The 24178-nt window shown below is 39.6% G+C and overlaps 1 protein-coding gene and 1 long non-coding RNA gene across 5 annotated transcripts; one reads left to right on the top strand and one right to left on the bottom strand.

Moving 5' to 3' along the window:
• Positions 1 to 143: 143 nt before the first annotated feature.
• LOC111327679 (uncharacterized) lies at positions 144 to 10777 on the top strand. 4 transcript variants are annotated; one of them, XR_015999931.1, is made up of 6 exons: positions 144 to 375; positions 467 to 553; positions 6163 to 8360; positions 8958 to 9007; positions 9208 to 9323; positions 10555 to 10777. It is a non-coding gene; the product is annotated as an uncharacterized LOC111327679 (long non-coding RNA). The 4 variants fall into 4 exon arrangements; XR_015999928.1 differs by lacking the exon at positions 8958 to 9007; XR_015999929.1 differs by having other exon boundaries at positions 8958 to 9323.
• On the bottom strand, positions 1481 to 5779 carry LOC148732960 (uncharacterized). The gene is made up of 3 exons (XM_088757939.1): positions 4949 to 5779; positions 4677 to 4832; positions 1481 to 2991 (listed from the first exon to the last, which is right to left on the bottom strand). Exons 1-3 carry the CDS (start codon positions 5777 to 5779, stop codon positions 1795 to 1797), a joined length of 2184 nt encoding a protein of 727 aa, XP_088614065.1. The 3' UTR covers positions 1481 to 1794.
• Positions 10778 to 24178: the final 13401 nt, after the last annotated feature.

Genomic DNA, 24178 nt, shown 5'->3' with positions numbered 1-24178 from the left:
GTACCACAAAGCATACCTTCACGGTTTAGACTGGGAGTCCCAAAGTTTCTTAAGCATGTACTCTAATATCCTATGACGATAAGCCCCCACCCACCCCACCCCACACCGTTCTGTTTTCACTCAGCGGCTGGCCAGCGGTCCGTGTATGAGGTAAACATGGCGATCCCTTACACCGTTCTTGTCGATCAGAAAATCAAAATACTAGCATGAAATTGCCTCGAAGAAGAAGCAGTTGTGTTATTTGATTCGTACTTCACATTTGAGTCCAAGCTTGGGTGACACAGGTTATTTCTTATGGTGGACTGACGAGGGGAATTTGAACACTAGTTGTGTTTGAATTGTTGGAAGAAATGGTCGCATGGGAATGTAGGAATGGTAAGTATTACGAATAATTTCACATTTTGCTGCTTGAATAGAAAGTAAAGTTTATTTGAATTGCTTTCGCATGTATTTCTGACGGTTTTAGATCTACCTTCTCGATTTGTGTCTGCAACGCTTCATGTTGATAAGTCCCTCAAAATGGCGTCCAAACTTGGAGATTGCCGAAAATTAGGTAAGTTCGTGGAGTTATAAAGTTTTCGTAAAGGTCGGGCCGCAAAGTTTTTTTCTGTAGTTACCTTTTCTATGGCATCTACTTCCTAACTATGTTAGTTGGATCAGTTAAGAACGCCTCACTTTTTCAAAAATTTACCTTGAATTTGATCGGTTTTCGCTTGTGACTTAAGCGAACCGATAAGGTGTCATTCAAGTCTTCCTGTTTCCTCGATTGAAATGTGATGTTCACGAAAGTCGCCTCGATAGATACGATAAAATTAATATACATGGCTGTGGTATTTGTTTTTTGCTGAGGTTCGTGGTTTTTTTTTAATTGTCCTCCAAAGTTGTCTCAAATTAAAGTCTTGAAAAGTGTCACGACAGGCCTTCGCTCGAGTAAAATTTCATTTCCATGAAACTTTGAAAAATAAAGAGATCCGATCAAACGGATTGTGGTTTTAGTATAGGCACATGAATGTCTTACAACCCACAAGAAATGAGGGAAATCTGTGTCTCAAGCAAAATTGACCGGACTGCTCTTACAGAGACACACTCTTAACACACTCTTTTGTTTTTCTTTTTTTAGGAGCATCTTTTTAATTTAATAAAAAATAAGACACAAACAGCAGTGATAAACATATTGAACTTGCACATTTTCATTATGACTTGACGTTTGGTATGTACTCCACATACATTTTCAAAAGTAACCGTTGACATTTAAAACAGCTATGTATGTATATATAGATATATATAACTAAGGTGAGGGGACTGGAACCAAGATTAAGCAAAAAACTAAACAATAGACAGTAACACTGGAGTACATACAAAACGCGACGAGTCATAATACCTAAATTAAACGAGGCTTACCTGTAAGGTGAAGTTTGATTGGGATTCTGTGAGTCATTGGTCGGGAGCGAAGGAGTCATGTGAGAAGGCGCACGAGCCTGGGAAGATCAGTCTTTAACAGATGTGAGCACTTACACCCAGTCATGGGCGGGTTAATAACACATGGGTGGGCACATGACTCCTTCGCTCCCGACCAATGACTCACAGAATCCCAATCAAACTTCACCTTACAGGTAAGCCTCGTTTAATTTAGGTATTCTGTTTCGTCATTGGTCATTGGTCGCTACGGAGTCACGTGAGATTTTAAAGCAGTGTGAGTGCGAACTCAAACATAACAATGACTTATATCAATATGAACCTGCTTTAATAACATTCTCTCTTAGCCATCAAAACATACAAATATAGGACACAATCTTAGGTGTCCCTACATACAGCTTTAAGGAGCTCAGTTCCGAAATTCTCTTGAGGTTCCACTGGTTTGTTGTAAAACTTAGTAAATGTGGACTCCTGGGACCACCCGGCACTTTTCATAATTGTGGCGATAGATATGCTGTTTGCTTTTGCTGCAGATGTAGATGCTAATCGAGTGCTGTGTGCACTGTACTTCGAAGTGTCAATTCCAGCATCAACCAGTGTAGCCTTAATCCATCTGCTTATTGTATCAGGGGAAACAGCTTTATGAGGCTTAGAGTAACTAATAAGAAGCTCCTTTACATTACCTCGAAGAGTATCTGTGTGCTTCAGATATTGCTGAAGATGCTTTACAATACAAAGACTTACATCTGGTACATAGGCCTGAAACTCAATACAAGCTAGATGTTTACCTGGTCTGGAAGTTTTTAACAATGAGTTAATGGAAAACACAGCCTTTTCAGAACTTATTTGCATATAATCAATTGATAATGTGTGCAGAGTCTGGTGACGCTGTCCCGAAAGCAACGCCATCAACATAACCACTTTCAAAGTCAAGTTCTTAAAACTAAGTTTCACAGGTGGCCCAAGTTTAGCTAGATAGTCTAATACCACCGTGACATCCCAAGTTTCTTGGTACCTTGGGAGAGAGGGTCTGCACTCAAAAATTCCTTTGAGGAAACGACAGACTAGGGGATGCTGTCCAAAAGTGTAATGCTCTGATGTAAAACAAACAGTAGACAAAGCACACCGTGCAGTGTTGAGGGCACTGTATCCAATCCCTGTGTGGTAAAGTTCTGCTAAGAAATTAATCCCATGTTCTATAGTTGCTGAAAAGGGATTAATCTTCCTTTGACAACAGTATTGTTCCCATTTAGTGATGAATGGTTTATATTGTTGTTTGGTGCCCTTTCTCCAAGACTGTAGGATGAGTGAGGTAGCTGATTCCGAAAGCCCTCTGCCTTCAAGTGATTTCCTGACAAGTGGCATATCAGAAGTGTGAGCTTCTGATATAGTGGATGCACCAAGTCTGGCTGTTGAGGTAGAAATAAGGTGTGTTTCTTCTTGGGAAGCACAAGGGGTTCCTGAACCAACAGTCTCATAACCAATGGCCACCATGGCTGAGTTGGCCAGCACGGCACAACTAACAGTCCTGTGGTCTCCTCTGCTTGAATTTTCTGTAACACTTTTGGGATGATACTAAAAGGAGGAAAGGCATAAAAAACATAAGGTTTCCAAGAAATTGAAAAGGCATTAATAGCCATTGCTTCAGGGTCTGGTTGGTAGGCAACAAATGGTCTTAGCTGGTAATTAAGCCTAGATGCAAATAGGTCAATCTGAGGCTCAACATGAAGTTTCTTAATGGCTGCGTGAAAAATTTTTCTGTCTAGAGTCCATTCAGTTTCTTTCCTAGATTTCCTGGACTCTGCATCAGCTAGTGTATTCTCTTTCCCTGGGATATGACTTGTGGTTAACCACATGTTATTGTCAAGGCACCACTCCCAGAGCGTACGGGTTAGATCATTTCGCTTTCTGGAATGGCTTGTGCCCATTTTACCTAAATCTGACACAGCAGTCATATTATCGATTCGCACAAGTACATGCTTTCCTGATAACTCTTTATGAAATGCCTTTAGAGAAAATAGCACTGCAAGCATTTCAAGATAATTTATGTGATTAGAAGCCTCTTCTGGAGTCCAAGGTCCCCCAATCTTTGCATTATTGAGTACTCCTCCCCAGCCCTCTTTACTTGCATCTGTGTATAAAGTGGCCTCTGGCTGAGGAGGGTTTATAGGGTTGTATAATGACCTTGCTGAGTTTATCCACCACTGCAAATCACTGCGAGACAACTCAGACAGTTGCATAAATGCATCAAAGTTGCCCTTGTTTAGGCCCAAGGCCTCAGTTTTGTCCATGTCCAGTGACCTAAAATGTAAAGGCCCTAGCCTTGCTGCTGGAAAATTTGATATGAGGAACCCAAGGGTTGATGCCACCTCTCTTACTGTAGGGTGCAGACACTTTAACAGCCCTTGACAGGTATGAATTATCTTTTCGGTCTTCTCAGAGGTTGGATAAACTTTCATTGTGATTGAGTCAATGATAAACCCCATGAAGGTGATTCGATGTTGTGGAACAAAGGACGATTTTTCAGGGTGTACAGTAAACCCAAGAGAATCAAATAATCTGACAGTATCCCAAACATTTCTTTCACAGTCATCATAGTCATCACCCTGGAGATACGAGTCATCGATATAACTTGCTGAAAGGTGTCCCAGCTGTCTCAAATGTGAATATACTGGTTTTAATAATTTAGTAAACTTCCTGGGGCAAAATGCCAATCCATTTGGAAAGTAAACATATTTGTACAGTTTTCCACGCCACTGAAACTTCAGGTATTTTTGGTCTGCAGTGGCAATAGGCACAGAATAATATGCATCCTTTAAATCTATGGATGCCATAAAGCACCCAGGGTTTACCATTTGTAAAACAGTATTAAGTGAGTCCATTTTAAAATGGTGGTATTGTACATGAATGTTTAAACGCTTGATATTTAAAATTACTCTGAAAGAACCATCCTTTTTGGCCCTAGTGAAAATAGGAGAGATATATTCCCCTTTTTCATGGCTACTTGGGGTAATAACACCCTTAGCAAGGAGTTCAGCTATTTCAGTATCAATGACATGTTGTTTGTCTAAATCAAGGATTTTCTTCTCTTTGGGGACTACTCTTTGATATGGAGTTCTGGTAAACTCGATTGGCTGGCCTAGTATCATTTGCAATATCTCAGGGTCTGAGGTTAAGGCCTGCCACTGATAAAAATATTCTCCCAGCCCCCCTTCTTTAAAGCAGTGCGCCTTGTGCTCAAGGAACTGTAACATATTTACCTTGTTTGTTGGGATATCAGAGCATTTCACTGGCTGGATTTCTTCTCGGTTGCCTGTGGTTTGTAGGAATTGTGGTTGTGTGGCCGGTAAGACCGGCCCCTCTTCCCTAAAAAAGGCTTTCCACTTGAGTGAGAAGATTTGCCCTTCCAGCCATCGCTATGGATGCGATAATATGGCTTTGCAGTAGTCGCATGACCAATTTTGTTAGTTGCTTTGATATTGTTGAGCTGAGATTGCAGCTTATCTCCAAACAATAAACTCGTGATGGGTACTTGAGAGCCACACAACGAGGAATATTCGTTATTTAAGTTTGGTTTGATGGCGTCGCGTCGACGGTATGATAGGTCAATGTTTACATGGCCTAACAATGCCAGAGCGTCAGCATTATGCGTGATTAATTTCCCCAATTTCTCAGTGAGAGCCGACGCTGAAGTCTTCTCAGGATCTGCACGGATAGCCAACAGTGTGTCAGTCGACTTAGCGATTGCACTACCGACTTTGACAAGTACTTTCTGCATGTTGACAAGGCGTAAATCTGCGCTCCTGGTCACGTGCTTCAGCTTATTCCAGATCTCGGGGTTGACCTTTGGCACAGTTAATTTCTCGCAATTATCGGGTCGATTGTATTTCGCCAATTTTTCTTTCAATTTGGCTTCCTCTAACTTAGAACCCCATCGCTTATTGACAATATCCGCCAATTTCTGAGCGACTTTTGGGTCAGTTTGCTCATCCGACTCAAAGTCTTGAGCAATTTCATTGAGCAATGCGTCAGAGCTGCCCAGTTTTGGCGGGTCGCCATTGGGCGGGAAATTAAGTTCCTCAGAATCTGACTTCTCAGGGTCTGAATCTCCACTATCACTTATGGTATTAGTTGTAGGAGATGTTCTCCTCTTTTTTGAGGGTGTAGCATGGTCTTCTGGTGCGCCAGCTAACCGTTTCATTGTGTTTTCCATGGACGACATGGTAGAACTCATTTGGGTCATGGCCGACAATACATCAGCAAGCACTTTGTCTGTACCCCGATGCGAAGAATTCGCTGTCTCGTTTTCTTCAGAAAGTAAATTTTCTTCTTCTACCGGTGAAAGGGGGTCCCTTCCACTCATATTTTCGGCAGTCATCTAGTTTTCTCAGTGTCGTGCAAACACCGTCCGACCTTCCCAAAAGGATCGTACACAACTGATCTTCCCAGGCTCGTGCGCCTTCTCACGTGACTCCGTAGCGACCAATGACCAATGACGAAACAGAATCAAAATGTGCAAGTTCAATATGTTTATCACTGCTGTTTGCGTCTTATTTTTGATCAAATTACGATGGCCCAAGAACAAAAGCTTTTTAATTTAGTTCGACAATCGCTCTTAATGCACATTTAATCTAAAAACTTCACACTGGTGTCTACCAACGTGTAACTTAATTCAAAAGTTTTCCTTGCAGAAATAAATTCAATAGATGTGATCTGCATATGATGAACCTTATTTTTTGTTTACAGACTGGGTCAAACACGAACCTTTGGTTGGCTCCGCCCCTTGATTTCAGCTCAAATGAAGGACTGGAATCATCCAATGTGGCAACCAATGGTCCGACCATAAGTGAAACGGTGTGCATGGAAGACGCAGTAAAAGTATTATTTTGGGTCAAAAATTAGAAGATGTTGAATCTTGTTGACACTCATTCCCATAAGTTAGCTTATTTTGATTTTATTTGGCACTAACACATCAATCATTCTGTAGTCCAAATCCACAAATACGAAATTTGCACTTTTACTAGCGATTCGCTAAAAGCCAATATACATAAACAAGTTAAATATACAGAACAGGAAGGTGAAACGAAATACAAATAAAGCAGGCAAAATGACGGACAAAATAACGAAAATTACAAGATTATGTGGCGACTATGATTGCTAAAACATAATGACAACGGCGACAAGAAAACTACGGCAGAAAAAGCTATACCAAACAATAGAAACAATGCATAAAAATGCAAACACGAAAATATGAAATGTGACGTAACCTAAATGACTGGCAAACCTGATAAAATAACAAATATACACGAAATAACTGAAGACGGAAAACAATGTACAAAGGACGTGAATGCAAAACAAAGGTGAGGCACCGTGACTGCACGTTCCTTATAGGCATCGGTTGGCTGAGCCTTCAGATTATTCCCATTGAATCTAGCGGCGTCATAATATACTGCATGCGCCATGCAATTCCTCTAAAGAATGAATAATTTCGCAAGTAAGATTAGCAGCTAGAATTTCACAACTCTAGTGGTTGTTCGGCAACAATTTTAGGTGTCGCTGCTCGAAAGATATTTATTGGGGAATTTGTGCTTTCTGGCTGACGGAAATAACCCATCTATGCCCAAGAAAAAGCATCCAACAGATCGAGGTCTTCAGTTCTCGTTCAACATAGAGCTTACTCGAACTCAATAGAGCAGACCTCTTGGCATCAGAAACCGCATCAAAATGGTAAAAGGCGCGTTAAATCTAACAAAAGCGACCTCAAGTACACAGAATGCGGATCTGATGGAGGCTCCTCTGTTAGCTTTTGAGGAGAAAATACAGACATACATATATACACTTTATTTGGCATAGCATGTTAAAATTAAGGCGGCTAAAAATAGCTGATGTGGACCTGCTGTTATCAAAACAATTTACAATCACAATATAAAAATTAATAAATAGATAAATGGAGAGGAAAGGACTGACATCAAGCCAACAGAGCTTATCATCAACTAGAAGTACAGCTAGTCCGGACCCCTCTCTTGTTTCTACACCATCTACTACACGGTTTTCATTTCCTTCAGAGTCTTCTACTCCATCTTCATGTATTTCTTTGCCTTTCTCTGATCCTGTTTCTCCAATTTCCCCTCCACATGTAGAACATACACCACAAAGAATGCAGATCACTGCGCCTTCAGCAGAGAACGACCCCAAATATCTCTGCAGCGAGGGAGCTCTTCGAACTCTGTATTCTTTTTTTTCTTTTTGTGTAACACTCTCTCCACAGCATGTTGTTATTGTGGAAAACCCCTTGATTTCAATTCACTGATCTTCAATCGAAAAAGTCATGTTGTGTGCGTAACAGTTTCATGTGTACGTGGAGTATCAATGAGATGTAAATAAGTGGCCCTGAATTCTGTAGTTTTGCCCAGGTGGCTCTCCTCCTCTATCATGGGAGGATCTCCTCCAAAGTACTATGTAAATTTGAGGTAAGTACCTTTTCGTTTTCTGCTGGAAATTTTCTGAAATTCACTCACTCGGTATTCTTGAGTTTTGTTGTAATTGGTCACTTATCTCCCCCTCTTTTTCATAGATTGATTCATGGAGTGCTGTCCTGTGGCTTGACAGAGACACAGTACACAAGTTTCCGTCAAGCAGCCAACATTGGGTCAGAGGTAGGAAAAACCTTTGACACAGGTTAGTAATGCACTTTCTCTAATGCTCCTAAAATCATATTGTACTTCTTCTTGCAAGCAAATGGCAAGATATAGCATAGTTCATGAACTCAAAGATTGCACAATTTTCTGTAAAAATGGAAAACCAGAAGCATTATACTTACTATTATTAATACTGATTTATTAATTTGTTTTTCTTTAACTTTTTTATTTATTACTCGGAGAAATCATATCAATTGCCATGCAGGGTCACGGTACAAGCAGAATGGTTATGTAATGAGTAAAAAGGTATGTATGTTTGTATATTATGTGAATAGATAAAGCATCATTTCTGCAGATGTACCAACATGCCAGGAATCCAAATCGCCCGGCAGAGACCAAGGTGCTTACTGCAAAGACATTCAAATTCAGCAAAACTATCTGGTCTACCCTTTTTATATAATCTAAATAACTGATGTCCATTCTGCTTTCCAGTGATTCTGACTTTCTGTGATGATTTTAAATGGGAGTCCAAATGTCTTGTAAAAGATGTGAGGTAACCAGGGAGGAATAAATCCACAGCTTGAGCAGATTTAAGCATTGGGCTAAAGGGCTTTTTTTCAGTCATTTATTTCGGGTTTTGCTCAAAGCAGGCCTGCGGCCCACGGCCCACGGCCCAGTGGCCTGACAGCCTGAAGGCCCGGAGGCCCGGTGGCCAAGTCCTGATTTTCAACAGATTTTTTGTCCAGCAGTAAATCCACAAGCATGCACAGATCTGCATCGGGTTTGGGCGTGCAAAATGGATGACAGTGAGCTTGAATTCGTTTACCATTTAATCATTTGAATTCTTGTTTCTGTTTGTTGCATGTTGTTCAGATAAAAACGTTTTGATTCTCTGTTCATTAGTCTCTTTACAGAAACCGATAGCACAGTAGAGGACTTTCATTATGATGCAGGTTATTTTTAAACCATACTTTAAAAGTGAAAATATCATAACAACAAAGGAAAGGAAATATGAACCAAGGGTAAAATTGAAGCAGAACACAAACAAGAAAATTTGAATCTCTTGATGGCGGGGTTTGATTTTTTCACTTTTCGCCATGATCGAAAATTACTCCTTTTACACCCGAAATAATGCACCGTATTTCTTTGCAAGCCTCGAATAAGGAGCTGCCTCCTTGATGTCCGAAAGCATAACGTTGGAAAATCGATTGGTCACCCAACTGAGAAGCAGAGTTCGCTTGTTGACCTTGGTGACAATGATGAAAATGAGTAAGTACCACTAAGAGACTTACCCGAACACAGAATTTCCTTAGTAATTTACAAAAACATGTCAATGTAACGTACCATTGTGATTTCGGTATTTCTAGAGTCCTGGGACTGAGAGAACAATTTTTTACTTTAGCTTTACTGTTAAGTTAAACCCAATACAAAAAGAGGAAGATATACCCAAAATACCTGTCCTCCTCCCTGAAAAGTATAATTTTGACCATCTAGTTACCCAGCATGCCATAAGTCAAAAGTTGTAAGTGAACTCAACTCGCACCCGCACTATCTGTGCTATTTTTCTCTATGGCTGGCGCAGTGTATTTAGGACTTTAATCTTTTATTAAATAGATATATTAGAAACGTTGACGGTGCGAACTTAACCCGGTAATTCTCAGCTTTTTCGTCGTTACCGAAAAAAACCCAGTTAAATGCAGCGCATGCGTTGTAAGTAAAAATACTGCGATTGACTAGAAAATTGCCTTCTCGGGAATACGCCTATTTCTTGAGAACCACTCATTACAATTTCACAAAATTTGGCACAAAGGTACTTTAGGAAATAAATAACTGGATTATTGAAAAAAATTGATATTCAACAAAGGAAATTCTAGATAATCGAGTGAATCTTCAACGAGGGATAATTAAAGATCTCTCTGTTAAATTGTTAGCAAAATGGTGTTAACTTGTGAGTATCGTTAACTTGTGAATATCGTTAACTTGTGAGTATCGTTAACTTGTGAGTATCGTTACAAGTTCGTAGCATGCAAATTATAAAGAAAATCTAATGACTAGATTTTGTACAAATGAACAAAACCGATTTTAAGGGCCTCTTTATATTTATTCATGTCGCCATGGCAATGGCACATACGTCACCTTAACTATCAAAAAAACAAAGTTTGTATAGTTAACTTACTTGCTGCCAGTTTTGGCGACCGAGAGATCTAGAGTTTTAGAGAAAATGGTGAAAGAAACACAAGTATCAAAAACTGTGTTCAGCCACCTTAAATGTCTTGGAGGTGACTTGAGGTTGCCCGAGCTCAACTTCTCCAATGACAATGTTGACAAGTTTGTGAAAAGTTTAGACATTGGTCATGTCACACAGATCCCAGGGGTATCGGGTGTTTCCTACACAGTCACTGGCCTGGTGTTTATGATTATTGATTTGCACTTGAGAGTTCCCCATCTTTCTCATAAACTTGTCTGGTTCAATGAAAATGAAAATTATTTTATTTTTCAGTTCTCAGATGATGGAGCTTCTGAAACAAATGAGCTGACAATGTCAATTGGAAATATGGTGTGCTGAAACTTTGGAGATCAGGTATGAAGTAGGGACTTCCAGTACCTCCTCTACTGTGTAAGTGTAAAAGAGAAAGATCAAGTAATACATGACCTCTGGAAGCAGCACACTGAAGAGATGAAAATGTTGGAAGGTAATGTTTTGACTGTTTGTGATAAAGAGTGAACTGAGATAGAATAAATATATGAAAATCATATATTTTGAACTGCGGTATTTGATACGTATGATGCACGATCCTCGCAGTAGATAGCGCTATTTAAGCAATAGCGAAATTTAGACCTGAAAAAAATCAGGCCTGTACGGGACTCGAACCACTGACCTCTGCGATACTAGTGCAGCGCTCTAACCAATTGAGCTAACTAGCCAACTGAGAGCAGGCCGTTAAGTTGATTCGTAATGAACCCGTGAAAGTGATAAATGAGATAGAATAAATATATGAAAATCATATATTTTGAACTGCGGTATTTGATACGTATGATGCACGATCCTCGCAGTAGATAGCGCTATTTAAGCAATAGCGAAATTTAGACCTGAAAAAAATCAGGCCTGTACGGTTAGAGCGCTGCACTAGTATCGCAGAGGTCAGTGGTTCGAGTCCCGTACAGGCCTGATTTTTTTTTTTTTTTTTTTTTAGGTCTGATTTTCGCTATTGCATAAATAGCGCTATCTACTGCGAGGATCGTGCATCATACGTATCTAATATCGCAGTTCAAAATATAAGAACTTCCCTCGCTAAGTGATATTGTTCCGCATCTTCGTCTACGTAACAACCAGGCAGTGTGCGCACTCTGATTGCGTTGCATCATGCTCGTAAAACAAACTTGAGTCATTTGTATCTTGACGCATTGGAGTGAACTTCCTTGGTGGCACCGAGATAGCGTGAATATACGTGGATTCTAATGAGGATTCACCGTCTGTTGTCGTTCCTTCGAAAGTTAAAAAGCTTGACGGGCCTGCGCGACTCCCGTCATTCTACCGTGACGAATTCGTTCTTAGGAGACAACTGACGTTATTAAGAAAGATTCGATACTGCAATCTTCCTAAGAATCTCGACACAAATGGCAACACTTACACTCACAACCGATGGTAGGATGAATAATTTCAAAGTCAGAAGTTATACTCCTAGGCGCGAGTTATTTAACAGGGAATTGACCCTTATGAATGCAAACGCATGTTCAAGATAGAGAGATCTTGTAAGACACGAACTTTTTCCACCAAGCGTAAACACGGAATTTGTAAAATGAGAAGCCCCGCGCCTCCTAAGTACGAGTTTTTCTCGCCCCACGTTTAGTAAAAACGTACAGAGTTTCGAAATACCCTTCGAGAATAAAGGAAACCTAGATGAGGGTTTTGAGAAACGTATTTCTGGAGTTATTACTGCAGGAGAGAAGTATACTTTAAAACAAAGAAAATAGCGCGCATACAGAAGAAAATATTGTCTTTTGTAACACAATCTCATCCGGCTTTGCCCCAAACCTCAAGAACATACAGCTCAGATGTGGGAGTGGTAGGAGACGGACATGCCTATCAACACCTTTCAACGGTCGACTGCCTTTTACTTTCCCGCTTTCCGGCGTGTCGTCTCACGCAAGGTAGAGGTTTTCATGGATTAAGTGACTCTTTTCATTGCACTAATTAAACTGTCATTCATTCAATGATCAAGATAGAAGATTTACCACACAACAGTCGCGATTAGTTAATTTTCCTTCACTTAGGAAAGTAGATTTACAACACGACTGAGTACATGTAATAAATGTCCTTACATACGTATGATGCAGGATCCTCGCAGTAGAGAGCGCTATTTATGCAATAGCGAAAATCAGAGCTGAAAAAATTCAGGCCTGTACGGGATTCGAACCACTGACCTCTGCGATACTAGAGCAGCGCTCTACCAGTTGAGCTAACAAGCCAACTGCGAGCAGGCCGTTAAGTTGATTCGTAATAAACACCGTGATGATAAATCAGATACAATGAATATATGAAGTTCATATATTTTGAACTGCGGTATTAGATACATTTTTTGTGTTTGAGGCGGACGGCCAGGCTCCCGTGAGGGCGGTGCAATGCCTGCCCACCACACGTCTGATCCAACCCGAGGAGGGGGCGCGATGGCTACTGGCTGGGTCCACCACAAACTGAGGGTCACCAGACACCAACTTCGCTGGGGAATCGAACCCAACCTCAAACAAAAATTAACACACACACACACACACACACCAAAAATTGGACACACTCACTGATAATTACAGCCCCGAGCCAGCCACGGGGTGGCGCCAGAAAAAACAAAACAATAATAATAGCCCCTAGCCAGTCAAGGGGTGGCACACGAAAAAAACAAAACGTACATAGTACGGGACGCAATACAGGAGCCCCCGTGCAGTACACCACTTAAGGAGACACAGCACAAGGGGCAAAGAGAGGTCTGATTTTCACTATTGCATAAATAGCGCTCTCTACTGCGAGGATCGTGCATCACACGTATCTAATACCGCAGTTCAAAATATATGAACTTCATATATTCATTGTATCTGATTTATCATCACGGGTTTATTACGAATCAACTTAACGGCCTGCTCCCCGTTGGCTTGTTAGCTCAATTGGTAGAGCGCTGCACTAGTGTTGTAGAGCATTTTCAAGGATTGATATTTCCAGTGTTTTTAGGGTTACCCTTTGTTTTATTAAGTCTCACCTTTTCGCCCCTACATGCTATTTTGGTAGATCTATAGTTTTCATCATTTATGTTTAGTGTGTGCTTGAACTTGGCTCAGTACTTACCGTGCTAGACATTTTAATCGCTTGTTATGGTTGAGGATAACTAGTTCGCTAGGTGGTCATGTTTGGGTTGGTAAAACTAACCTTGAGTTTTACGCACACTGAATATCCTGTTTTGGAAATTCCCACGGTTAGCTAACCCAAACATGTCTGTGATTTTTGTATTTAATACTGGGGTACTCCTTGCTAAAAGTAGAAGAAATAAGCAGTGGAGAAAGAGAGAGAAAATTAGTTGTAATAGAAGCAGCAGTATAGGAGAATAAAGAAGAAAATTACAGAGTCTCAGTACCTCTTGTTAATTCGCCAAGCGAGTGGTAAAACCCCCACAACACTAGTATCGCAGAGGTTAGTGGTTCGAATCCCGTACAGGCCTGATTTTTTTCAGGTCTGATTTTCGCTGTTGCATAAACAGCGCTCTCTACTGCGAGGATCGTGCATCATACGTACCTAATACCGCAGTTCAAAATATATGAACTTCATATATTCATTGTAACCAAATGTCCTTACAGTAGTAAAGCTATGTAACGCCACACACTAAACGCATCAACGAGCCTTTTCGCTCTATAAAATAACATGCTAAAAAACAGTGCTTGAGAACGATATAATGCGCGACAAATACGTACGAAAAATAATCCTACACATTTAGAATATACCACAGTATATTTACCTATAGTAAAAGGAAAAAGAAGCGGCCTAACTTTTACGGAATGTTCAGTCAAAATCTGCCGATTTCAGCCGCTTTTACCGCCATATTAAAATCCCCTGATGAGTGGGCAACCACGAAACAGGTCTGTAGGGATGAAATGTAGTTGAATGATTTCTTTTTTCTGCTTATCACACGTTATACTCGCTCTACTATATGTATCGAGCACTGTTTTACGGATATCAAGTTTAACCCTTCTATACATTCTATATTCTCCTTGAATTTGATTAACTGACGTCCTGGTCAAATGATAATTAGGTACCCCTACACAAACAGCTTAATATAACAGGGTGGTGAAGCAAAGGGACCGATGGAGAATCAGATGTCTTCAAAATTCACAGTTCATAACAGTATTCATGGGTCATACGCTAGCCTGTGATTTCACTACCAATCAGAAATTGGATTTTGTTATATTTCACCAAGGATCATGCAGTTAAATCCAGCTGCCTCATCATTAAATCATGGGACACCAGCAATACAATATATTAGAGCATTTCATAAGCCTAAGGCACTTCTAAATATTACAATATTGTAGACCTTAGGAGATTCTGAAGTTCTGACTGAAATTCATTAAATTATTTTAACTCTTTTTCACTCAATAGTAAATAAATATTGAAGAGTCTAAGTCTCCTATGATTTTATCTCAGGTTATGATGAATTATTTTTGTTTTTCCATATTAAGCTATATTACAATCAGACAAATTTTTACTTACGGTAGGCTGTCTTAAAATATTCTTAATCTATTTTCCAACCAATAAAGAAAAATATCATTTTACAAAATTACCATTTTTCCTTTGGTCTTTCAAGAAATTTAAAGGTCCATTTTCATTCGAGATCCTTTGCAGTCGTTTGTTTTTGTTTTAGAATCGCGCTATTGTTAAATGGCGAACTCTGATAGTCATTCAGAAACACTATTAAAAAGAAAAACAAAGATTTGGTGAAGAACACAGTAAACAAATTTGCAGCTAAATATTTGAGACTGAAAAATCATAAATCGAGTCTGTGTATAAAACTTGTACAAAGCTTACTTGATGTTGAAGGAAATTGTTCGGCTTTAACACTAAATAAAATATAAAAAAATAACCAATATTGGCCAAAACTTATTTACTTTACGCATTTCAATTATAGAATAATGACTTGTACAAATGCGATCGCTTACATACATATCTCAGGATCTCAAGTAAAAATCAGTCAAATAATTATTCTCACCTCGAAAAAATCTCCCCGGAGTCTCTAGTTCCATCGTAGGAACATTGCAATAAAATTTCTGCAAAAGCACTGTCTGTAGTGTTACCGAAACCCATTGTTGTTTTCCTTGCCCTCCATAAATCATACACAGACTCTCGAAGTCGAATAACCTTTGCCGAGCCGGGCAGACCCGGCCTTCCTCTAGACCGCTTCTTCGGCGGCATCAACTTTTTAAATGACGTTTTTCACCGTCATACATGTAAGAATTAAAAACTATTTACTGATATGGATACTACGATAGTTTGTTGTTCGCACATGATTCAAGATGGAACTTTGAAAGCCCTAATTAGTAAGATGGAAGAAGATATCAAAGCGATTCCGCAACTTCGAGGAAAATAGCGTATTTTTCATATATAAAAAGTGATCTGGGCGCGCAAGGCATCTCGGTTGAAAATGGGCCTTTAAGCGGTCCATTTTCCACACCTCCCTCGGTACTTTTCCTCCTCCAGAAGCAGATTTTTCGGTCTCTTTACAAATGTTCTCTAGTTCATCTTCGCCATGACATTTTACAGCTTCAACAAGGTGCGAAAGTTCCTTGCTCTCTTCATCATTAAGTTGGACTTCTGACTTTTTCCAGTATTGTCTAGCAATAGTTTGAAAATACTATCTCTCTCTTCTTACATTTTTCACTCGAGCTTTTTTGCTGGTTGGACTTAGAAAATCTATTCTGTGACGACTTTTTGCAGATCTATGGATGGATGCGTGAGGGGCGTTTTACGAATATCAGGGATGTACCAAATCGCGCAGTTCACATACCTATTCACTGAGCGGGACCTGTGCGTCAGTGTTAATATTTTTTTTGGCTGGTAACCTTGCTTGCTAAACAGATTTTGATACATCTCTGATGTAAGACCCTTGCAAACAACATAGGGACTGTCTGTGGATATTTTACGAATCAATTCACGAAGCTTGTCGTTGTTTCCCCGCTCTATAGTTCCACTTTCTACTTTATCGACAAAGTTGATACGAACTTCTTATCTGCTACCAGGCCAAATAAAAAGGTTAACTTTATGGTAAACCCCTAAGAAGTCGCTGTAGTCTTTAAACTTGCCGCCGGTAATGGAAAGAATGGTTTTACCATCATTCAGGTGTTCAGTGTTTACAATCACATCTTGATTGAAAGCGTTGACCGTTTCTTCGAAACTTTAAAGAGTTTCTTGATCATCTTCATGTAACTGTAGGCCAGCACGCTTGAACAATAAATGCTGTTTTGATTTCTCCAAAACTTGTTCCCGTTCTGTTTAAGAAGGAAGTCAAAATCTCCAGATTACACATGTACTTCTTCACGACCACAACAATAATTCATTACGGTAGTGTTCTGGCTTCAACACAAAGTTGTAATAAGCATTATTTCTGACAGAGAGAACATTTTTTTCAACACACTTAATTCTCAAATCGTAGCAATTGTAATATTATGCCATTACTGTTGGAGCTCACACTACCCGCTTCAATTCCATGGGGATGGTCTTGAAATTCAAATGATTGAGTTTTGATGTTAGCGATACTTTTATAGATTGTTAAAACACTCATTTACGCTGAGGAAAACTTAGGCAGTGAAGTTTACGTCAAGTTCACTTGAAAACGAATTCATTTTACACGTACAGAGTGCAAACCTACGGGTTATGCATATCTCTTGCTCTTCTTTTTTTCTCTTCGCTGTTGTCGCCTCCTCCTTTGCTTCCTCTACACTTGATAGCCTTCGTTTCACGAATGCTTTTAGTTTCTTCCGCAAGCTCATCGAGAAGTTTTGTTTTTGTTTGGCCTTCGATTGGGAAACCGCGCAGGCATGGAACGAGATATGAATAGATTCCGCGCTAAAAATAGATTCTGTCTCCTTATCATATCAGACGGGCTTATGTTCTCTTACCCTTATGTTCTCTTGGTAATGTTGCTCGATTCAATTATGCGATTCAAGGAAAAGCCGTAACTTGACTCGTGGGTTCCGCGTTAAATTGCGCGCGAAAAACCTGTATCGGTTTCAAGTGTAAGTTAACGCGGAATTTTCTCACAGTGCAGAACACTGTAAGTGATTTGTGAATTTTCATCAGGCAAAATGTATCAATTGCTCTCTAATTTGTGGAACAGACTAAAAACTCTAACCAACATATCTCAATATCATGCCAGGTTAAAATCTGTATAACTTTGATCATAACGGAAGGACTAAGTTTTGACAAGCAAAAACGATGAAGATTTAAAATTTCCTGTAAACTGCAATGACTCTCAATTCCAGCCTGCTTGCAGACGGTAGTTTGTGTTTTCGAGCAGGAGATTCAGCGCGGCGAGTATTCGGTCGCCATATTAGACGGGTGGAAGATCTGGGATTTCACCACTGAAGAGTACTATTGCCGACAAACTTGCACAACTAGAAGGTGTTTTTACAGCAGCAGAGCTTACATCAGAAAGCATGATGAAATACTGGAGAACCTGCCAACATTTATTTGTGCATCCATGGAAATACTCTTGAGGGACGTTTAATTTTCTTCGGGCCATCAGGCGTTTTTGCAAGTAACATCGATTTTCGGCTATCTCTACAGTATTCCTTGAAATCTTCGTCCACGCTTTTTTGTATGGTTTCTGGAAGTTCTGGCCGAGTCTGCTTATGTTTGAATGCTGTATTTGCTACAGTATTCTGGTTCTTTTTGCAGATATTTAGTGTATTTGATTCTTTGAAGAAAAATGCTGCGGTTTTCCACATTTCCACTGGGGTAAGCAACCAGAACTTTTACCTCAGTGGCGGCCGGCTTGTTGACGAGTACTTCTTAGTTCAAATGGGCTGAAGTCGAGGCCTCCATTTCTTTTTGCCCGAAATCGATTGATATCTGAGCTGCGTTTGATTTTCAGCAAACATGTTTTCCCATTACCCTGGTTTTGCAAATTCTACATTTCTCGTTTTCCAAATCTTCTCTTGATTTGAACCTTTTTGCCACTTTATTTGGTGTATCACTGGGACGTTCCATCCGTTATCGCTACACATGAATAATTTGTTTTGGTACATGATACGCTCGTCAGTTTTAGATAAAAGGTTTCATTTCATTCTATTCGATTGGTCCGTCAAGAATTCATGACATGTCGGAATGTCATATAGTGTGGAGGGAGCAGATAGGGAGAAATCATAGGTTTTCGGGCAGCCTACTTTACTCCCTTCCCCCCTCCCACTCGCTTTGTCATTCTTCTCAAATCTTCCACCCGTCTAATATGGCGACCAAATCGGATTCGCCGCGTTGAATCTCGCGCCTGAAAACACAAACTACCGTCTGCAAGCAGGCTATCTCAATTCGAGATTCTAATTCGTGCATGCATTGTGCTCGGTGGAAGCAACCCTGTAATTCTTCGAACATGTCTATCAGATCCAAGTATGAGTCTCGTAAAAGCAGTTCAGATATTAAGAATCCAACCCCTACTTCGAAATCTATTGTCGGTTTACGAACATAACACCCTTGCTGGTTCACAAACATCACTTGTCTCCGTAGAAAGTGGAGGCAGTGGAGGCAGTAGCGGCGGTGTATACAGTGTGGCCAAGTGGTTAGAGTGTCGGACTCGTAATCCGCCGCTCCCGGGTTCGAGTCCCCACTCTGATCACTGGATTTGTTTCACGGTAGCCCCGAGTTCAGTTCCTTGGCCACGCTTGTAAATAGCCAACTGGTTTGCCTCCGGCCAGTGGGGGTTCTTAATGATGTTATGTTCAATTTAGACCATTTGTTTCATTTGTTTGCAAGGACCACAATGGAAACTACTGGTTCACCAGTAATTTTGTAATCCTAATAAAAGACTTTTTTTTTGTTTTTCTTTTTTGTTTGTTTTTTTTAGAAAGTCTGTTTCCTAATAATTACATTTTCATCTGTGCCTTTCCTTGAACCTTTTCGGGCACTTTTAGTTCCTCAACTTCCGGTGCTTTATAAAATTTCAAGAGCTCTAACAGAGTTGGTTTTTTACACTCAACAACAGTGGCTGACACTAGCGGTTTTATTTACTGGCAATAGAAAGAACTTAATTCTTACAGTTCGAGGTTTATTGAAGGGTTGTGGCAAAACCGTGTTTATTGTCATTCAGAGCACTGTGTTTATAAACGGAAATTATAATCCTTATATAACGGTGGGTGAGGGAGTGATGGTAACAATCGGAATTCCCATCTTCACCCAATTACCAGTGCCACTTATTGTTTGTTTGGGAGGCGAGTGAGTTACGGAAATGAGTGAGTGAGGGACGGTAAGAAACAATGGAATTCTAATCTCGACCCAAATTTGACCCGGCGTTTCCCCGCGCTTCTTGTTGTTGTTGTTGTTTTTCGGAGTATCTTATTAGTTCGACATTTACCGGCTTGATGCACGTTTCAGTTCTCTTCTCTGGCGATCCATAAGTCCACTATGTTTTCAGTTTTTGCCAAGACACAACAGAACACAGATACGAATTTCACAATCATTTCAGGATTGCACGAGATGAAAAAGTAAGCTTTGCCTTGCAGAAATTTCTCAACAAGTGTGATCGGCGCATCGTGAAACTTGAAGGGATTTTTTTGTCTTTAAAGAAAGACAATTTTACCTTTTAAATCAGTAATTTATGTAGATTGAAAGATATATTCTTTCCAGTTCTTGCCGTGAGACTAAAAAGAAGACAAACATCTCAAACTGATTTCACAATGGCTTCGCCAACGTGCAATTTAAGTCAAAAATTTTTATCGCAAACAAATCTCAATAGGTGTGATCTACACATTGTGGAGGCTTTTTAACTTAGAAGGGAGTGTATTTTACTGCTTGAACCGAAGCAAGTTCGTACCCACCTGTATCAGCCCGCCCACCAACCTCTGGACTAGTTTCCTTGAGGCAGAACATATTTTTCAGTGTTGTCGAAATCATAATGTATTTCGATAAACACGCAACATTTTTTTTTTCTGAAGCAAACGCTTGATTACGAAAGCACGTTGTCTCTTTCAACCGCTTGGCTCCACGTGACACGGATGCAAATATCAAACTAGGAAATTCGTACGCTGGTCATTGCCTCTGAGTATACGTAAGCTCATAAAGAGACCGTTTTAGTTTTTAAAAACAGAGTTATGTGGCGGCTTTAAATCATTCTTGCAGGAGTCGTTTGTCGCTTAATACAGCCAGTAATTTGCATGTTGATCCAAATTGTTCTGGTCTCGCTATGAAATCATTTGCATTCGATAGAAATATATCGTGATTTTAACAGAAAAAGAACGCGTTGTGCCATAAAAAAAACCAGTTTAAAGATTGAGGAGCGAACTGGTAAAGGTGGAGGCGAGCTTATTTTACTGCAGGGGACGAACTCCCAAAGGTGTTCGAGAGGTGAGCCAATTGTCTCGCCGCGAAACTTCCTGATACGATCTAAGGTAGCAGGGGAGGTATCAATGTGCTGTTAAAAAGCTATTGCAAATAAAAGCACATTCAAGCCACAAATCGTTTGTTTTCTGAAGCACACTACTCTTTTCTGAATGCTGTAAATAGTCAACACTTGCTTGGGGTCTTCTCGGTTAAGGTGGCTCTATATTTTTTCTTCGGCGCGCGAAGCATGGGTACGAATGGCGCGAGCGCGCGGGTATTTAAAAGAAAAGAAAAAACAAAAATAACCGTGGCGGCGAGACTTTGGTCGCGAGTCGCGTTCCAGTTACCGCTATCCTTTTTGTCCCGAACAGGTGTTCAACAAAAAACGCCTATAAATGTGTTTAAATATCCCCATTTCATATGTTTTTCAACGCTTAGGTATATCGTTCGGCTAATTTTCAACTAGCAAGTGCGAAGAAAGCGGAACGTGAGCATGCGCATTACCGTAACTTGAAGAATTTCTATTTTGATGACTTCCCGAAAACCAAGGGTTTTGGAGTGTTCCAAAAGCGCATATTGGGCGCTTTCCAGACTGTGAATTTTTTGGAAAATTGGCACAAGGATAGGATTTTTCTTTTTCTCGCTCTTAGAACAAAATCATCAAATTTTAAACGTGCATTGACATAATACGCGTCAAAAACGAAAATTGCGAATTACCTGTTGCAGAATTCTCCACTGCGTTAAGGAAAATCCCTGCGTTCCGCTCGTACAGCAATCAATAGGACTGTGTCTTTCTGGTTTATCAAGTTTATTTACGATCCGCGTACGCCTCTACAATCTCCGTACAATCTACGTTCAGTCGATCTCAATGTCTATTCCGAATGCCTTCAATTACAACATGTTATCTCTATTTATCACAACGGAAATACACACCTAGTTACGTAAATCCGAGATTCACAATGCTTATTTGCGCTTTACTGAGCCATTTTCCTGTCGCACAGTTTGACTTGCGTCCTTACCCAGACTAATCCAATTAGCCCCTAGCAATTAAACCCACACCCACTATTTGCGGAGCATGTGTCACATATTTCTATGTGTTACAGGATGTTCCAGCCCAAACGTACGCCTTAAATACCTCTAGATAATGCACTTGCGTGTATAAGCTAACATTCTACCGTTTATTTATTTTATCTATTTCTTTTTTGCTATTATTGATTATGCAATAACACGTTTCACAACATTACCACGACAATTATGTACAGATTTTCTTGTAGCTTTATCAGTTGAAACTTCTTAGATGTTAACTCTGTTAGCCCCAAAACAAAGAAAGTTTACCTTGTAGAAACCTAGAAACGCCATCTAGAAGTCAGGTAGGTCAAAAAAACAAGTCGCGCATTTTTATCAGTAGTTGCTATAGTAATAACATTAAGGTTCTGAAGGAGTCTTCCATACATAGTCTAAGGCTGTAGGTTTTTATTATTGACCTTCTACCGAGTGCTCTGTGATAAACATTTGCGAAAGGAGAAATTATTTATGCATATGTAATATCCAAAGTCTTGTAAAATACTATATGGAGCCACCTTAAACTGATTATTGATGCGCAGAGGGAGAGGCGCTTACTCTTTTGAGTAAGCACTATAATTTAAATTCACTTCAGGAAAACCTCCTTTGTTAAATAATTTAATAGGCGTTAGGAAAAAAAATTTATCACACGACAAGGGGCGAAGATCGCGAGTTGATTGCGCCAGTGTCCTTATTGATTTAGCCCGCATTTTTTTAATTCACTACGACAACCTGAATTATAAAGGAAATTTAGTTCACGCATAACATTGAAATCGCATTTTGAATCAACTTGAGGGAAAAAAAGAACATTTCCATTACAACACAATGTACATAAGCCAAGTTTCGGGATGCTGGGTGGCGCTTAAATGTTCTATGAAGGTTATCATAATATGCTGTAATCTGCGTTCCTTCTCAAAACAATTTTAGTACACCTGTTTTAATGTTACCGATAAGTCCTCCTGTTTAAAGATAATATAAATAAATATTAACTATTCTCAGGGTTGTGGTATTTTTTGCCGCCAAATATTTCCACAAGAGTGAGTTCTTCAACTTCTCTCAATTTTGGATTCTAAACTTTCCCTCTTATCCTTAGTATTGTGTCTGGAATCAGATGGGAATTGGGTATTGATGGCACAGGAAAGTTTCATTCTGAAGAAAAATAAATGCGCGCAAGTTAGTTAATGTTAACAAGTCATGTGCGTGCCGACTCTGATCTTAATTTAACCATAAAGATTACCATAGTATGTTGTAATTTGTATTATTTCTAAAACAATTTTATTGCACCTGTTTTGGTATTAAGTAAATGGAAAATTGATAAATAACAACTGCACTGAGAGCTCTTGTGTTTTACACATTGTTTAAACTACGCCGCCACGTATTTCTGCAAGTATAAGTTCTTTAGCTTTAAGCAAGATAGGGGCTACAACTTGCCCTTTTATCCTAAATATTTTCTTTGGAATCAGATTGGCATTGGGTTTTAGTGACACAGCTTAGTGTAATTCAAAGGATAGGTCTTAGTAATTTTTAGCAGTTTTAGTTATCCATGAGATAGGGGGTAAACACAATGACACAAATAAAACAACTTTGCGAAAAGGATTTGAGAATTGTCCGAACCAGAAAATACTACAACTAATATTTGGGCAGGTAAAAATGGTGTTAGCTATCTGGGCTAGGTTTTTTTTTCATCTGAGAGTCTTGTGTGAGTTATGATGTTCCCCAGCCTCTTCTCTTTCTTTGTCTCGATTCAGGAGAACATGTTTCCCTGGAGCGAACCTCTGGTCGCAAGCAAATCCTGAGAAAAGTTTCAGCAGTTCCCCTCCTGAACACATTGGGCTTTCAGTAGTCGAACATTGTTTTACTGGATCATCTTGAGGCTTTAGTTTTCTCGCCTGAAAAAAACCATGCGGCATGTGCAGCTCACTTATGACGCTAAGAATTTCTCAGGCTGTGCACCGAACCTCTCAAAAGAAAAGAAAACATTTTGAATCCTCATGAGAACTCCTAATTAATTTGTTGATAAAAACTTATCACAAAAAAAAGACTCAAATATCATTCTTTTTCCTAAACTGAAATGTAAGCAATCCATCGATTGAATGATTCATTATATTTCAAACCAGCTGCAATTGTGAACCAGAGCCATTCTAAGAGGTTTTTCTTTGGTTTATCTCAGATGTTTTGTCAAATGATCTGTCGCCATACCATTTTGCTTAAATTTAGGTTCATCTAAAGTAGACTGTACATGTATTTTCCGATTCGAATTTAAAATGAAGTACCCTTGAAAATGAAACCGAACTCAATTCATCTGCAATGATTTAAACAAAAAACAAAAGTATACATGCCTCTTTAACGAATGTTTGCAATCAGTTTTTGCCTTGTCTTGACGGGTTACCCTTCAAAATTCTCGGAAGTTTGTGATGAATGTCAATTTAGTAGTTGCTTTCTATTCATCGACTTCAGCTACGAAATGTAGATAACTATAACAGATGATCTTTTACCAGGT

The sequence above is a fragment of the Stylophora pistillata genome, chromosome 4 (genome assembly GCF_964205215.1).
Source record: "Stylophora pistillata chromosome 4, jaStyPist1.2, whole genome shotgun sequence".
Taxonomy (NCBI): Eukaryota; Metazoa; Cnidaria; class Anthozoa; order Scleractinia; family Pocilloporidae; genus Stylophora; species Stylophora pistillata.
Note: the sequence above shows the minus strand (reverse complement) of the source record. Positions and strands in the feature narration are given on the sequence as shown.

Bases quoted from the DNA above. Each gene is read 5' to 3' on its own strand.
- LOC148732960 (XM_088757939.1), bottom strand. From the start codon at position 5,779: ATGAGTGGAAGGGACCCCCTTTCACCGGTAGAAGAAGAAAATTTACTT. The intron at 4,833-4,948 runs GTACCCATCACG...TCGCATCCATAG, and splicing joins CCTCGTTGTGTGGCTCTCAA to CGATGGCTGGAAGGGCAAAT. The intron at 2,992-4,676 runs GTAAATATGTTA...TCCTCCTTTTAG, and splicing joins CTGATATCCCAACAAACAAG to TATCATCCCAAAAGTGTTAC.